Consider the following 15333-nt stretch of genomic DNA (forward strand, 5'->3'; position numbering starts at 1 on the left):
AGCCTTGTTTCTGTATCTTCTCAGGTACCTCCTGCAGGAAGCTAAAGGAAGAACAGAAGTAGGAAGCACCATGTCTTCAGTCTCAGCTTATTACAATGGAAAGACTGTACTTATCACAGGAGCTACAGGTTTCATGGGCAAAGTGCTGGTGGAAAAGCTTCTACGCTCCAGCCCTGAAGTAAAAGCAGTTTATATACTTGTAAGACCAAAAGCTGGGCAGTCAATGCAAGAGAGAGTGGCCAACATGCTGAAATGCAAGGTAAGCTTCTATATTTTATTCAATAGTTTAGTCTGAAATTCATTTAAGCTGAGTAAAGCAGGTGTGCATTCTACTCAAGAACAAATACCATCTTCTGCTGTAACCTGTGTATATTTTTGTTGTGTCTGAAAAAAAGAAAAAAACATAAACATTGTGCACAAATGAACCTACGTCTGTCTCAGTTTGATAGTTGATGCAAGATTTTACACTGTGGTGATGTAATTCTTTTTCTTCCTTTTTCTGCATTGCTGTCTGTTGGGAATGGTGTTTTTCAAAAACATGCTACATTAGCGAATGTCTCTTTAAGAAAAGTGGCATTTTGTTTTCATGAATTCTTAGTTCCCCACTATCAAAACTTAACATTTAAAATCTAGAATTCAAACATAAAACTAAGTGTGAATGCATCAAATCCTACTCCTTGTCCTTATTAGTTAAACTTATTTTGTAAGACAAGGCCTAGGGACAACATGTAGTGTGCTTTGCTGCAGTTCAGTTGGTCATCTGTCATCTTCTGATGTCAGCTACAGTTTCATCTCACTTAGAAAATGGTAAAATGCTGTCACATTTGAAAAAAATGTTTTCCAAATTCGCATGCAGTAGAATGCACGGGCTAAGTCAACCCTGTGAGATGAAGAATAGACGTATATGACTTCCACCTATGCATCATGTTTCAGCTGATCTTTTAGCTTGCCACCCCAATGAGAAGAGCCACATCTCTCCTGTTAAAAGGAAGTTAAAGCCTTTCATTGCATCAAATGTAAAGATTTGTTAAGGAGACACTGGTAGACCTGGTATCTTGGTAGACTCTAGCTCTTCTACAGCTTATGTCAGTGGGAAGGTCTTGAACTTGTTCGGACTCCTCCAGCTGTGATAGATGCCAGAATTCAAGCTAATGTTTCCTGCTCGTGAGAATTTGTACGCAGACCATGTGAAAAGAGAAGATGGAACAGACCTAGCTTTAGTAGGCAAGAAATCAATTGGAGTTAATCCAAGACAGGCCAACGAGCATTGGTCAAAAACACTTTAGAGCATTGGTCAAAAACACTCAGCAGGACTTTACTGGAAGAGTATTCCTACTTCTAGTGGAGTTGGAGATAGATCAGGTGTATTGATACTAAAAGACAAGTAAAGCTGAGAGAAGACTTTCATTATTTTCTTTTCTTTCTTTTGAGGTATCCAAACAATCTAGAAAAACCTTAATTACACTCACAACAGAGTTTAATTTTTGTGTGTGTTTTTTCAGCAGACAGCAGACTTTAGCATTCATAAGTGCTTTTAAAGGAAATTATCAGACTGGTTGCTTTTTGCAAGTCTGTCAAACGCACAGTTTCTCATTATTTGTCCTTTCAATGAATATTTTTCAGCTGCTTATACAACTTTCATCACTGACAATAGGAATAATGTGAGTTCTCATCATTAAAGAACAAAATCCCAAATTGGACATGCTTGTGTAATTTTTTTTTTCATTTTGATGGGTTTTTTTGTTTGTTTGTTTGTTTTTAACCAGTAAGAAAATGAGGAACCAAGCTATTTTTCAGGATTTCTAGAAGCCAAGTTTGCATATTCTTTATAAATACAGTCTTATTGTTTCAGTTCATCAGCACATCTTCATGTTGCTAGCTCTAGGTGAAGTTCTTCAGTAGCTCTTTTATTGTTGCAGCTGTAAGAGACGTACCCTTTTTTTCCTAGTGCATATCAGTATTTTTAGACATATCAATAGAAAACAGGACTTGGCAGCCTCTTCTTGAACCTTTGACAGATTGCTTCATTGATTTTCAAATGAATAGAAGGAGGAGGCAAGTATCTAAGCTGGGTTTCCACAGACTTTAAAGGAAAAAACTCTGGAAGTATGAGCACAATTCATCCAGGTCGTCTAAGGAAGATGACATATTTTGATGTTGTTCTTTAAAAAATTAAACAATAAGATAACTGGGATTTATGAGAAAGAATCTATCTCCTATTGAAGAAAGACCAAGAGGACCAAAGTGTTGAGGTTTTACTTTTCTTCTGCATACCTAGTTATTATGTCTTTTGCAGATAAATCTTACTACACAAGGCCTTGGACCAAAATTGTATGATTCTTCAAGGGTTTGAGCCCTGAATAGTTTCTAAAAGAGTACCTTTTTACTTTTATTACTATAACTGTATTGTCTGTTATAAAGGCACACAGCATGGTAGTAAGACTGTAATGCATAATTAATGCATGAGCAGACCACAGCTAAGCAGAATGGTATGTGAAGGTTGTACTGTAAGCTCAAGGAACAGTAGCTTCTTTTAGCAGACTTTGGTTCATTTTATGGGGTGTGTACGTCCATCAGACACATCTCACATAGCAAAATTTGAAAACCCTTATTCTGAATTGGTCAGCTTTGCTATACGATGGACCATAGAGCAGTGATAAGGGTAGAGTACTGTGGGATAGCCTCCAGAATAATTTTTCCTTTGCCTATGGGATAGGAAAGAGAACAATGTTTCTTTCAGAAAATGTGCAGAAATGTATGTATGTACACAAGCATATAACTTGTCAAAATAAAAGGCTAAGAAAACAAATAGGCTCAGTTACTGAGAAAAATGTTACTTTAATGCTAATAATTAGTGTAGAGCAATTTTAAAATGAATAATCAAACAATCTTGACAGCGTACTTGCCATTTACAGGTTTTGTTGGTGTTCTCCAGTTTAGGGAATCTCCAGGCTACATATAAACTCAAACTATACGAAAGGCTTATCCCAAGTATGCATGCAACATTTGCATTTGATGTTCTTGGTCATATTTTCTTATTAAGAATGCATATATTTGAGTGTACACAGACAAATTTAGAATAAAATACTTTCTCTTCCTTATTTTTCTTATTCAAAAAGGGGGAATTATGCTTGACCAAGCTGTCAGTCTTCTATGATGTCATGATATGCTGGGTACTTGAGGTGAGAGCAGTGGATATTGTGTACCTTGACTTCAGCAGGACATTTGACACAGTGTCCAGCAACTGTCTTGTAATGAATCTTACTTTATGTGTGGGATACGTGATCAAACAGTGAGATGAATTGAAAACTAGCTGACTGTAGAGCTCAGAAGTTCATGATCAACATTGCAGAGTTTAGTTGGAGACCTGTAACTAGCAGTGTTTCCTAAGGGTTGATAGTGGGCCCAGTCTTGTTCAATGTCTTCATCAACAATCTGAAGGAAAGGTCTGAGTCCACCTTTTGCAACAAAGCTGAGATGACTGGCAGAAGGCTGTGCTGCCATTCAGCAAGACCCGAACAGAGATGGGCAGAGAGGAACCTTATGAACTTCAGCAAGAGCAAGTGTAGTGTCCTGCACCTGGGGCAGAGTAACCACATGCACCAGTATGGGTTATGGGCTGACATGCTGCAAAAGAACTCAATGGAGGAAGATCGAGGTGTACTCATGGGCAGCAGGTTGGCCATAAACCAGCAATGTGCTCTTGTGAACAAGAAAGCTAAATCCATCCAGGGGTGCAGTAAAAGGAGTCCGGCCAGCAGATTGGGGCAGGTGATCCTCCTCCTCTACTCTGTCCTGGTGAGGCCACGTGTGAAATATGTCCAGCTCTGGGCTCCTCAGTTAAAAAAGACAAAGATCTTCTAGAGAGAGTTCAGCAAAAGGCCACAAAAATTATTAGGGGCCTGGAGCATCTCTTGTACGAGAAAAGTCTGAGAGACCTGAGACAGTTCAGCCTGGAGAAGACCGAGAGGAGATCTGTTTATAAGTATATGAACTGTGGGATCAAGTGGATTGGGTTAGACTCTTTTCAGTGGTGTGCAGCAGCAGAACAAGGGGTAATGGGAACCAACAGGAACACAGGGAGTTCTGTACAAACACAAGGGATGTCTTTAATTTGAGTGTGTAAGAACACTGGAACAGGCAGCCCAGAGAGTCTCCTTCTCTGGAGATACCCAAGACCCATCTGGAAGCTTTCCTGTGCTACCTACTGTAGGGAGCTTGGAGGTGGACTAGGTGATCTCCAGAGGTCCCCTCTAGCACCTGTATTTCTATAATTGTGTGATACTGTGATTCTGTGTTGTGTGTGTATAAGTTATTTCTAATCCCTACTGCATAATTATTCTTTTTCCCCACAAATTGTGTTAGAGTTAATGCAATACAGTACTTGTTTGTGCTTTTAGGAGAAAATATTTAATTCTGTCTTCCCTACTGAACAATCACACATTCAGTTTGAAAATAACTCTTTCTTCTTTTATATTATGGCTCAACTCTCTGGAATTACTAATTTCATATCCAGAAAGGAAATCTTCCATGAAATGGCTAGAGAAAAATGGGTTTCCCACTTCAAAATATTCTAGACAAACAGATAAAAATAGAAATTTGGATGAAACAAGATGGAAGTAGAGAAACAGATTGACAGGAAATAGTTGTACTGCATAATGCTAAGGTTTTTCAGGTAAGGCTTCTGGGGAATCTATTTGTAGTAGTGTGTAACAGTATTTTGAAAGAAATTGCCTATCATTTTTAATCTCCACATACTTTTTAGTACAATCTCTGATTTTTTTGTGGTTTCCATTATTATATCTTTAAGGGTTTAAACTTCCAGGCATCACATTTGAGAACTGCCTTGTTTGAATTGTATACATTTGAATATGCTAAAAGGTAACTCCTGTCATATTAAAAAAATAAGTAACAAAAGGGTGATGCAGTATGAAGGGAGAAAATACCTTAGTGTGTTCTTTTAAAATGTTTACTGTCTGGAATTTTTAAAATTCTAAACCCAATGTGAACAGTAAAATTATAAAAGTATAAGTTAGTTAAAAATTAGAGTTCTATCATAGTATTTGCTAGAAAATATTGTGCTGAAAAGCAGTACAATACTGGTTTTCTTCAGATCTTTTAATCTTAGTTTTAAATGAAGTTGTGTTATTGCATTAATATGAAATGTATAATGAACAGATCATTAATTATCTTGGCATCAGTTCCAAAATGAGTGCATGCACTGAGGAATGCATCAAGAATGGAGACTTTATCAGTTTATGGACAGCAGCAGGTCCCTAAGAGAATCAAGCTACTGCTCTGTGCTTCAAGAAATGCAATGTCTGTATGATGCACAGCTTGTACACACACACAAAAAACAACATTTTGTTATCAGCCTCACCCTGGATGTGTCCACAGTTGAGGATCACAAGGCAAAGCTTGACAGCTGTTATATTCATTAATGGATGGGAAGTGTATATTTATCAGAGGTGGAGCAATGTTCTGGTGTTCTTTGTTGTTCCTGATCTCTCTTTATGTTCAAATAAGCAGGGGTGCTCAGAGGGGGTGTCTGACATTCCATGGGAGCAATTATTGGGCTAAAGCTGACTTGCTTGTAGCTTTCACAGTGTCCCAGGGAGAGCTGAACTTGTTTCATGCTGTGCATTCAGTGAACCAATGCTGTTTGCTGCTGCCAGTCCGTCTTTCAGGTCTACTTATCCAGTACTGCTAACTGACCAAAGTAGAAAAGACTTGCTAATGTCTTATAGTTCAAAGAGAAGATGGGGAAACTGTGAGGCTATTGAAAAGAGTGAGCAGGATGAATCCAGAAATACTGTAAAATACTGCTGCTTTTTAATACTGTCTAATGACATTTTATTAAATTCATGCCAGGTTTTTCTTCCCCCACCTCCCTTTCTCCACTCCCTGGCTCATCATAGAATCATCACAGAATCATAGAACGGTCTGGGTTGAAAAGGACCACAAAGATCATCTAGTTTCATCTCCCCTGCTATGTACAGGGTCACCAACCCAACCAAGCTGCCCAGAGCCACATCCAGCCTGGCTTTGAACACCTCTAGGGGTGGGGCATTTACAGCCTCCTTGGGCAACCTGTTCCAGTGCGTCACCACCCTCTGAGTGGAAAACTTCCACCTAATATCTAACCTAAACTTCCCCTGTTTCAGTTTAAAACAATTCTCCCTTGTCCTATCACTATCCAGCCTTGTAAACAGCCGTTCCCCCCCTGTTTATACTCTCCCTTCAAGTACTGGAAGGAAATCTCCCTGGAGCCTTCTCTTTTCCAAGCAAGCCCAGTTCCCTCAACCTTTCCTCATAGGAGAGGTGCTCCAGACCTCTGATCATCTTAGTGGCCCTCCTCTAGACCCAGTCCAAGAGCTTCACGTCCTTCCTGTACTGTGGGTCCCAGGCCTGGACACAATACTCCAGATGGGGCCTCACGAGAGCTGAGTAGAGAGGGACAGTCACCTCCCTCTGCCTGCTGGCCACTCCTTTTTTAATGCAGCCCAGAGCACAGTTGGCCTTCCAGGCTGCAAGTGCACACTGCTGGCTCATGTCCAGCTTCTCGTCCACTCATGCATCTTGATCATCACCGTAAGTATTTGAGGTTCTCCATGTCACACCAGTGCAGTAATACTCCTCTAGAGGGAGCACCTAAATCTGCTATGGCCACTGTAATGGTGCATGCACCAGTACCTTGAAGAGAATAATAAGGTTTTTTGTTGATGGAACAGGATCCTACTCACTCGGTGAGAGGTGTGGAAATGTGAAACAGGTGAAGGTGCTTTCTTTTCTATTACTTAGTTCTGTCAGTGGAATACCAGGCACAGTTCTGGTATTTGTGTACCAGAGGGGAATCACAGAATCACAGAATCACAGAATCACTAAGGTTGGAAACGACCTATAAGATCATCCAGTCCAACCATCCACCTGTCACCAATGGTTCTCATTAAACCATATCCCTCAACACAACATCCAAACGTTCTTTGAACACCTCCAGGGTCGGTGACTCCACCACCTCCCTGGGCAGCCCATTCCAGTGCCTGACCACCCTTTCAGAGAAGTAGTATTTCCTAATATCCAGCCTGAATCTTCCCTGGCGAAGCTTGAAACCATTCCCTCTAGTCCTATCACCAGTTACACGAGAGAAGAGGCCGACCCCCAGCTCGCTACAACCTCCCTTCAGGTAGTTATAGAGAGCAATAAGGTCTCCCCTGAGCCTCCTCTTCTCCAGACTGAACAATCCCAGCTCCCTCAGCCGCTCCTCATAAGGCCTGTGCTCCAGACCCCTCACCAGCTTTGTTGCCCTTCTTTGAACACGCTCCAGGGCCTCAATGTCTTTCTTGCAGTGAGGGGCCCAGAACTGGACACAATACTCAAGGTGCGGCCTCACCAGAGCTGAGTACAGGGGAACAATTACTTCCCTACTCCTGCTGGTCACACTGCTTCTGATACAAGCCAGGATGCCATTGGCCTTCTTGGCCACCCGGGCACACTGCTGGCTCATGTTTAGCCGAGCGTCAACCAACACCCCCAGGTCCATTTCCTCTACACAGTCTTCAAGCCATTCCACCCCAAGCCTGTAGCGTTGCTTGGGGTTGCTGTGGCCAAAGTGTAGGACCCGGCATTTGGTCTTATTAAACCTCATCCCATTGGCTTCAGCCCAGCTCTCCAGCCTGAATAAATCTGTCACTTTAACATAAATTTCTTACTTATCTCAAGGGTAATGGTAAAGAAGAGAAAAACATGTAGTAGAGGGGAGCTAAATCTTAAGGGTGCTAACATAACTGACATAAATACAGGCAAGGGTCTTGAACCATTCTATGCCTCTTTATTAAGATAAAGCCATCGGCTGCCTTGTTCCATTTCATTTATATCATGAGTTAGCAACACAGCACAGGGTTCTTGTGCAAGGAAACTTCTTTTGCTGTGTTTGCATCTCTCCTTATTCTTCTAAGCAAGCCTTTTATATTCTAACACACGTATTCAGTACATTTCCACTAACAATCCATTGGCTAGAAAGCAAGCAAGTTCCATAACAAGTCTTCATAAACAGCAGAGAGCTTATCTACACCTAGCTACAAAACATCCCTGTTTATTCTACCCATTTCTCTTTCCCGACGCCATATTATCAGCAAGTTGGCCTCTCCATCTCCCATACATTTATTTATCTTTTACATTTTGGTTTTGTGACTGAAGAAGGATGGTAAGGTTCTTCCTTATATTTAATCTGCTAATAGCGTGCTTTATGCAGCACAAGAAAAGGCCAGGACAGCCGGTGCTAACAGCAAGATAACATTTTACATTGAACAAAAAAACAACAACACAGCAGCTCACAAGTTTGTCTCTCTCTTATGACTTCGGTATCACTTCCTGCTGTTGGATCTTTGCAGCCTTGTGTTGCTGCTCCTTGGTTCCAGTCTCTTTGTGAACATAAGCATCTGGAACAAGCCAGATGTAATAACATTGCCTTTTCTGGGAGCTAAACTGCAGTCTTGTGCCTTACCTGATGCATATCCAACACATACTATGACTCAGGGCGTGGAATCTCACCCAGCAGCTTTCAGCTAAGCTGGGAGATTTGGCAGGCCATCTGCCTGCTATTTCATCTGGTCTGTGTTGCAAAGTCATGCCTACCAATAGGGTAACTGAGAAGCTGCAAAGTAAAAAGACTCATCTTATTGTCACTTAACATCTATAGAATTTGGCTTCCTGCAGCTTCTCTCTCTCTTGCACTTGTATAGCTGTCAGCACAGACTGTACTCTGTAGAACTGCTGAAAAAGCAGCTAGGTGGATTTTTATTTTTTTTTTAATTACTTTTATTACTTACTCAGGTGTCATAGGAGAAACTGTGAAAAAAGGGAAAGACGGATGTTGCTTGAAATGTGTCCTCCATTGCATCAAAATTCAAGCTTTGATCAGCTGAGGAAGAAAGAATGTATGTGTGACTGATGCAATTCCTAGGGAAAATAGGCTTGTTTCATATTTGCATAATCACAGTAGTTTTCTACTTCTTTGTATATATGGATGCTGCTAAATAATTTATGATTTCTGCACACACTAAGTTGATCAGAGATGTATTCAAAGCTAAAGATTTAGAACCACACCTGCATGTAACTAATAACGGTATTATAAATAATAATAATTGTAATTTTCTGTATATAACGAGTTCATTTGATAGAAACTTCCAGTGTGTATTAGTGAATACAACTTTTCTCAATGCCCTTTTACAAAATAATTCCCTTCAGGATACTTAATTTAAAAGTCTTGAGTACCTCAGCTCAACAATCACCTTGAAAACACTGGTCAAGTTATATATTTGAAAACATGAAAACATGTTTTTGTGTCCATACTCATTTTTTAGGGCCATAAACTACATTGCTAGGTTTCTAGGTACGTATGAAAGCAAACATGGAAAAAAATTCTGATTAACTATCCATGCACTTTTCTCAGAACATGAGCTCTTATTTTTTTAATGAAGCTGGAGAGAAAATAACAGAATTGTGATGCAAATTAGATGTTCAGGGACAGAGAAAGGAGGTAGTTAAATAATGAGTTGATGTTACTGCTAAAAAAAGGACTTGACATTTTGGTTATGAGAAACTACAATGAACATCAAGAGTTCAAAAACAGAAGGGAAAGAGAGAAAGACAGGGAGAAAGAGAGACAGATGAGTCATAAGCAAAAGAGTAAAGGGGTAGTTTATGACGTAATGATGACAGCAGTGGAGATCTTGTAAGAAAAGCAGTACAGATGCAGAAGATAAAAGGACTGAGGAAAGGCTAGAATAGTATGAAAACTTAACTAGCAAGGGATGCTGAAGAAACAATAAAAGGGGTAAAAAGACAACAGCAGCTCTGCAAAAGTTATCATAAGATAATGGTTGGGAAAAAATGTGACAAGCATCAGAAAAAAATCCTGAGGAGTGGGCAGTTAACATTGGTGAAATGGCAGAGGATCTGAAAGTGTGATTGAGGATCTAGAGGAGGAAAGAAGTAATGGAGAATGAGAAAAGGATGTTGGATAGGGATGAGGAAGGAGAGGAACCATCATTATTTTCTGTTATCTATCTATTATACATAGATTTTTATTTATTTATTTGTTTATGCTTAATGTTGACATTAAAAACCTATAGGTGTGCAAACACAGGTCTTCCTCCTAAAAACCTCTGATTGAAAAGCTTGGTTATAAGCAGAAAGGAGAATAGGTTAGGGTGATAGAATAAGTAGTTTGGAATCAGAGAGCTGTTAGGAGCGAATCAATACCATAACTTTTGTATTATAAAAAGGATTGTCTGCTTTAAAACTGAAACCCCTGCACTTGCTGTATAGCCCTGTTGAATTCATAATTTCTCACATCTTGGGAAGTTCAGATAAAGTTTGCATGCTTATCCAAATGTTTGCCAAATACACTAATCTTCATTGAGGTTTTAGAAGCATGGGAAAGGAGTTTTCAAGAACCTTCAAGAATTTTTTCTTTCGAGTTTTCCAGAACTTACATTAAAAAAAGGGTTTTGCCTTTCACTGAGATGTTACTTTTTTTGCTTGTTTATTTGTTTGTTTGTTTATAGTCATTTATTGAAAAGGAAAAACAATTGTTGATGAATACCTATTAAACTAACCAGATTTTTTTTTTTTTTTATCGTTCAGTCTTAATTGGGTTTCTGAACAATAGGAATTGTATATGAGAACTAGCTGTTCTTTTCTCTCCTCTGGAGTTCTTAAGTTATATAGAACTAATATTTTATTTTAGCACGAGTTCTAAACTCTTCCATTCCCATTGCTCTTCACCTGTGACATTCCTGTGAACTGAGTAACTCTGTTCCTCCCAGTCACTAATATTAAGAACCTGAAAGAGCTACCTTTCTTCAATTTGAAGCAAAAATAAAGTCTCCTTCTTGACTTCGGATTAATATCCATCTCTGATACCGCTACAGTACAGTAGCCATTCCTAGAAAATTTCATCTGCCATTTTAATCAGTAGGGAATCTGAAAAAGAATGCTGCAGAGATGGTATTATTTAAAAAGTAATAAGTGTTCATTGCAGTTTCAGCTAGTTTTTTATGAACTTAGGAAGAAATTGAAATTTGTTTTCACACTCCTTGATTCTGTGCAAAAGTGCAAAGAGAATCACTGAAGTTACCTGAGATTGTCTGGTCCAGCCCACTGCTCAGAGCAGGTCAGCTATCACCTCTTGTTTGGGACCGTGCCCAGTTGATTTTGAGACTCTCCAGGGTTGGAGTGCCTGTCACGTCTCTGGGCAACTTGTACTAATGCTCTGTCACCTACACAGAAAAAAGTATTTCCTGATTTTCAGGCAGAATTTTATGTGTTTGTTGCTTCTTATGCTCTCACTGGATACCCATGGGAAGAGTCTGGCACTACCTTCTTCAATTCCTGCATCAGGTATTAATGCACATTGTTATGATTCCCCAAATGTTTTCTTTGCCAGGCTAAAGAGTCATGGCTTTCTCAACCTTTCTTAATCATTTATCTCATCAAAGAGTTAGCAAACTAATATTTCAGTTGAGTTACAGTTTCAGAGGATCTTCATAGCATTGCTTGAATTTGTATTTATGCCTACATGCTTTCTTGTCTCAGCCAAGATCTAGCTCCTGAAATCAATGGGAGTTCTCTTAATGTTTTTATTTAACTTGGTTAATCACTGAAAAGTGGGTTTCAGAGAAAAGGTTGGAGAGAAGATGGGCCTACATAAGTAAATTACAGTTGTCTTTTCAATTATCAGTGGCATGTCAATATGTCATTACATTAGATTTTCTTTTTCTTTTGGATATTTTGTTTCTTTCTAATGTTTCTAATAAAGTTCATAATTCTACTGCCAGAATTTAAACCTCAGTTGAAATTGATTTAAACAGTAAGAATTGCATGTTACAGGATTGCAAGTGAATTCAATCATTCTCCTTTATTTGGGAAACCAACACTGCCTTACTCTAGCCTAAAAGCCTTGGAGCATTAACAACATAGGCAATATGTTGGTTCAGAAGGAATGAAAAACAAGATGCAACATTTTTATTCATACCATCATCCCTTCTTTTATCCATACGGTTTTGTCTGAACTCATCCCACGACATTTATAAATATATTTATAAATCTCTTCTTTATTTGCACATATACCAGAGCCTGGGATGAGAGGTCCCACAAAATTAATTTTTCTTAAGTATAACTTTTTTGGAAGGGAGCAAGGTGGTAAAGATAGAAATTGTATCCTAATATTAGATATCTTTCAGGTGAGTAAGAGGGAAGATTTAGAATCTGTAATCTACAAAATTGACTCCTATGCTAGGTTCTCCATCCAGAAATTCATCCATTTTTGGTTGTCATTCCTTGCCAACAGAAAGCTTTCAGCATCACTACCACTTCTGTCTGCATACCCTAAGCAGTTAAAGTTGAGGAAGTCAAAGTGTGCATCAATGGGAGAAGAAAGCACAGAGGAAAGTGAAGATAAAAGAGTTCAGTGTTGCATTTTCAAGAGGACAGGAAAAGCACAAAGTACACTGAAGTGAGGAGCTCTGCTTGAACAGACTTGAGAGTTTGCATCAGTAGCAGAAATGAGAGCTATTTCCCAGCAACTTGCGCTGGCATCAGGGCAGTGGAGCGTCATTGTTAGAGAAGTCCTGTCAGGCATCCTTTGTAATCCTCATATTTCTCCCATGTTTGGGTTTTGTCCAGGCATGCAGCAAAATTGAACTTTCAGGCAGCTGCACAGCATGTTTTGTGTTCAGAATTTTGCCAAGTGACCCATTCACCAATAAGGCCTTCAGCCTTATGTTATATAAAGCTGTATAACATAGTTTTAAAATGTTTGCTGTTTTGCTGGAGCCAGTTACTTGGCTATCAACATGTGTGACTTGGTACAATCCCACTTTGGACCGTTTCACTTCAGAGCTATCCTGGACCCCAACAGCTGCTCAATTAGTAAAGGTCACATGTGGTCTTGGACACATTGAAGTAGGGCTAAATAAGGATACCTACTGGGAACATCTTAGCTTGCAAACCGTGGTTAGGAATGGAGGCCTACTTTTTCTAAGTGGGTCAGTAATGGAGCTATCAGTCATCAACTCAAGCAACAGAATTTTCTATTCCAACAAAATACAGTATTGTGTTTCATTCTTCATGTCCAGTTTTATTATATTCTTTCCCCAACTGCTTCTTCCAATTTTTTTTTAGAAAGATTTTCTGTTTACCTAAATTTAAACCAGGCATTTCCTACCTGCTTTTTATTATCTGCCATCTGACTGTAACTGAATGATCATTCTTATGTCAGAAGACCATGAAAAGAAATAAAGTTTTTTGTGAATAAAATATTGCAATACAAAAGAGAACCCTAGATATAATGGGGAAGCGTCTTTAGTTTCCTCGTTTGGCTTTCCAGTCAAACCCCCTTATGCTGACCGGATAATACCTTCACTGTTATTAATACCTTCAATGTTATTAAAATACTGGGGAGATGGGGTGAATATTCTGAGCCTCAAGACCCTGAGGTGGTGTTTAGGGAGAGGTCTCACTCAGTACACAGTGATACATCCTAAAATGTGCAGTTTGGAGTATTTGGCCTCCTGCTAAGCAAAGTGGCAGGTTCATGCAGAGCTACCACACAGGTACCTGCACCACGCTTCTCTCATTCCCTGGCACTGTGACTGGAAGAGTGAAGACAGTTGAAGAGTACCTTGTATAACAGAATCCTGTGACTGCTAGGAGGTTCTCTTAAGACCATCTCTACTGACTGCTGGGTTAAGTACCAAAAGACTGACCTCAGAGTTGATTCCCTAAAAGGTCAGGTAGCTTAAATGTTGGCTGAATGTCACCTTTTACTGAAGCTACCTAAGTAAATACAGTCCATTGTTTCTATTTCATTTAACAGACCTATTAGAAATACCAATTATATTAGAGTGAATACTTAAAAAATATGAATTTCTGACTTGCATCATTGCAAACGCAAATCAAATTTGAATTTTCTGAATTGTGCCATGGAGCTGAAGTGGGAAAATAATCTATTGCTAATTATCTAGTGCTTGAGTTATGCTTTTTGTTTTCTGTTACAGGAGATGGAAAGAGGTGAGGAAGGATATTAGCAGCATTAGCCTGTTATAAATTAATTTTGTTTCTTGAAAGAGAAACTGCTGCAGGAAAGCAGCTCTTTTATCACTGATAGCTTGATTACAAACAGCTGATTGACTGCAGGCAAAACTTCAGAGTAAGCTGTTTTGATTGTGTGGAGGGGACTCTTGTTAACTTTGTGAACATGAGTGATTGACTCTCACATTCTGGATTGTGGAGATGAATGTCCAGAGCCTGTCATTTATGACCAGACTTGTGTTTAATCTGGAGATGGTATGGGGAAAGTGTGTCAGTGTGTGTTTTTGTGTTGGTTTTTTTTGTTTGTTTCTTTATTTGTTTAAGTCTAGGCATGCCTTATTCACTCTGTCAAAAATTATCAATCTGATTTTTGATCCTAGCCGTAGAAATATTTGAGTAGTTAATGTAGGCTTCCACTTTTAAGACAACTGCTTCCCAGAGGTACTTCTTCATTTTGATGTTTTCCTATATGATGGCACCTAGTATCACACATCATCTAACACTTTTGGTCAATGTGGAAGGATGTCATGCTTCTCTGTCCCTGCCTGCCTGTCACAGAGTGTGCCTGTACTTCTCCTGATATGTAACTATGTGATCTCTGATGCTTTTTTAATGTCCTTTGAGATTATTTCACCTAACCAGATAAAATGTACTGAGAAACTGCAGGAAGCAAAGTGATAGTGGTTTCTAAGCAAGTGCTGCTGAAGCATTAACAGAATCTTGCTTTGTGTTAGTACGGACTAAATTGGTGAGTTTTGCCAAATGTATGGCTCGTTACTTCAAGGTATGATTTGTAAGAGTGAAAATTTGGAAGTGATCTCCTCACACATTAAACTTTGTGATAATCTCTGGATTAAGAAACTAGTTTGCTGAGTTCTGAATGGGAATTCTGAGCACTGCTGACATATTTAATAAGTAACAAATAATAACAACATAAACATTGACATTGCTAGTTTAAAAACCAAATCCTTGATATTATCTATGTATAAATACATTTAGTCTGTATTTTCATGTCTCTTCTTCACAACTCTCTTGCCTACTCTACTAGTTGTCTCCTTTTGTTGCCATCTTATCTTAAAAGGACAGTCTCAGAACTTAGTTTAGGACGGTTATTTATTTCTTTTTATTGTTTTTCATCTACAAACACTTAAATTCTGTTTTCACACTTTCATACTAATGCAGAGCTCAACAAAACAGGAGCCTGAATCTGGCTCTGAGCTGGGCATTACTGGGCATTAA

The 15333-nt window shown here is 39.0% G+C and overlaps 1 protein-coding gene across 5 annotated transcripts in view; it reads left to right on the top strand.

Annotated features, from left to right (window-relative positions):
- FAR2 (fatty acyl-CoA reductase 2) overlaps positions 1–15333 on the top strand; it is a 149626-nt gene that overhangs the window by 55909 nt on the left and 78384 nt on the right. For all 5 annotated transcript variants that reach the window (XM_031606227.2, XM_090147926.1, XM_031606225.2 and 2 more), the window contains one exon: positions 25–259. In XM_031606227.2, coding sequence (XP_031462087.1) covers positions 71–259 — 189 coding nt within the window. In that variant the 5' untranslated portion in view covers positions 25–70. The remainder of the gene's footprint in view (positions 1–24; positions 260–15333) is intronic.

Source organism: Phasianus colchicus, chromosome 1 (genome assembly GCF_987193195.1).
Source record: "Phasianus colchicus chromosome 1, bPhaCol1.hap1.1, whole genome shotgun sequence".
NCBI classification, from domain to species: Eukaryota; Metazoa; Chordata; class Aves; order Galliformes; family Phasianidae; genus Phasianus; species Phasianus colchicus.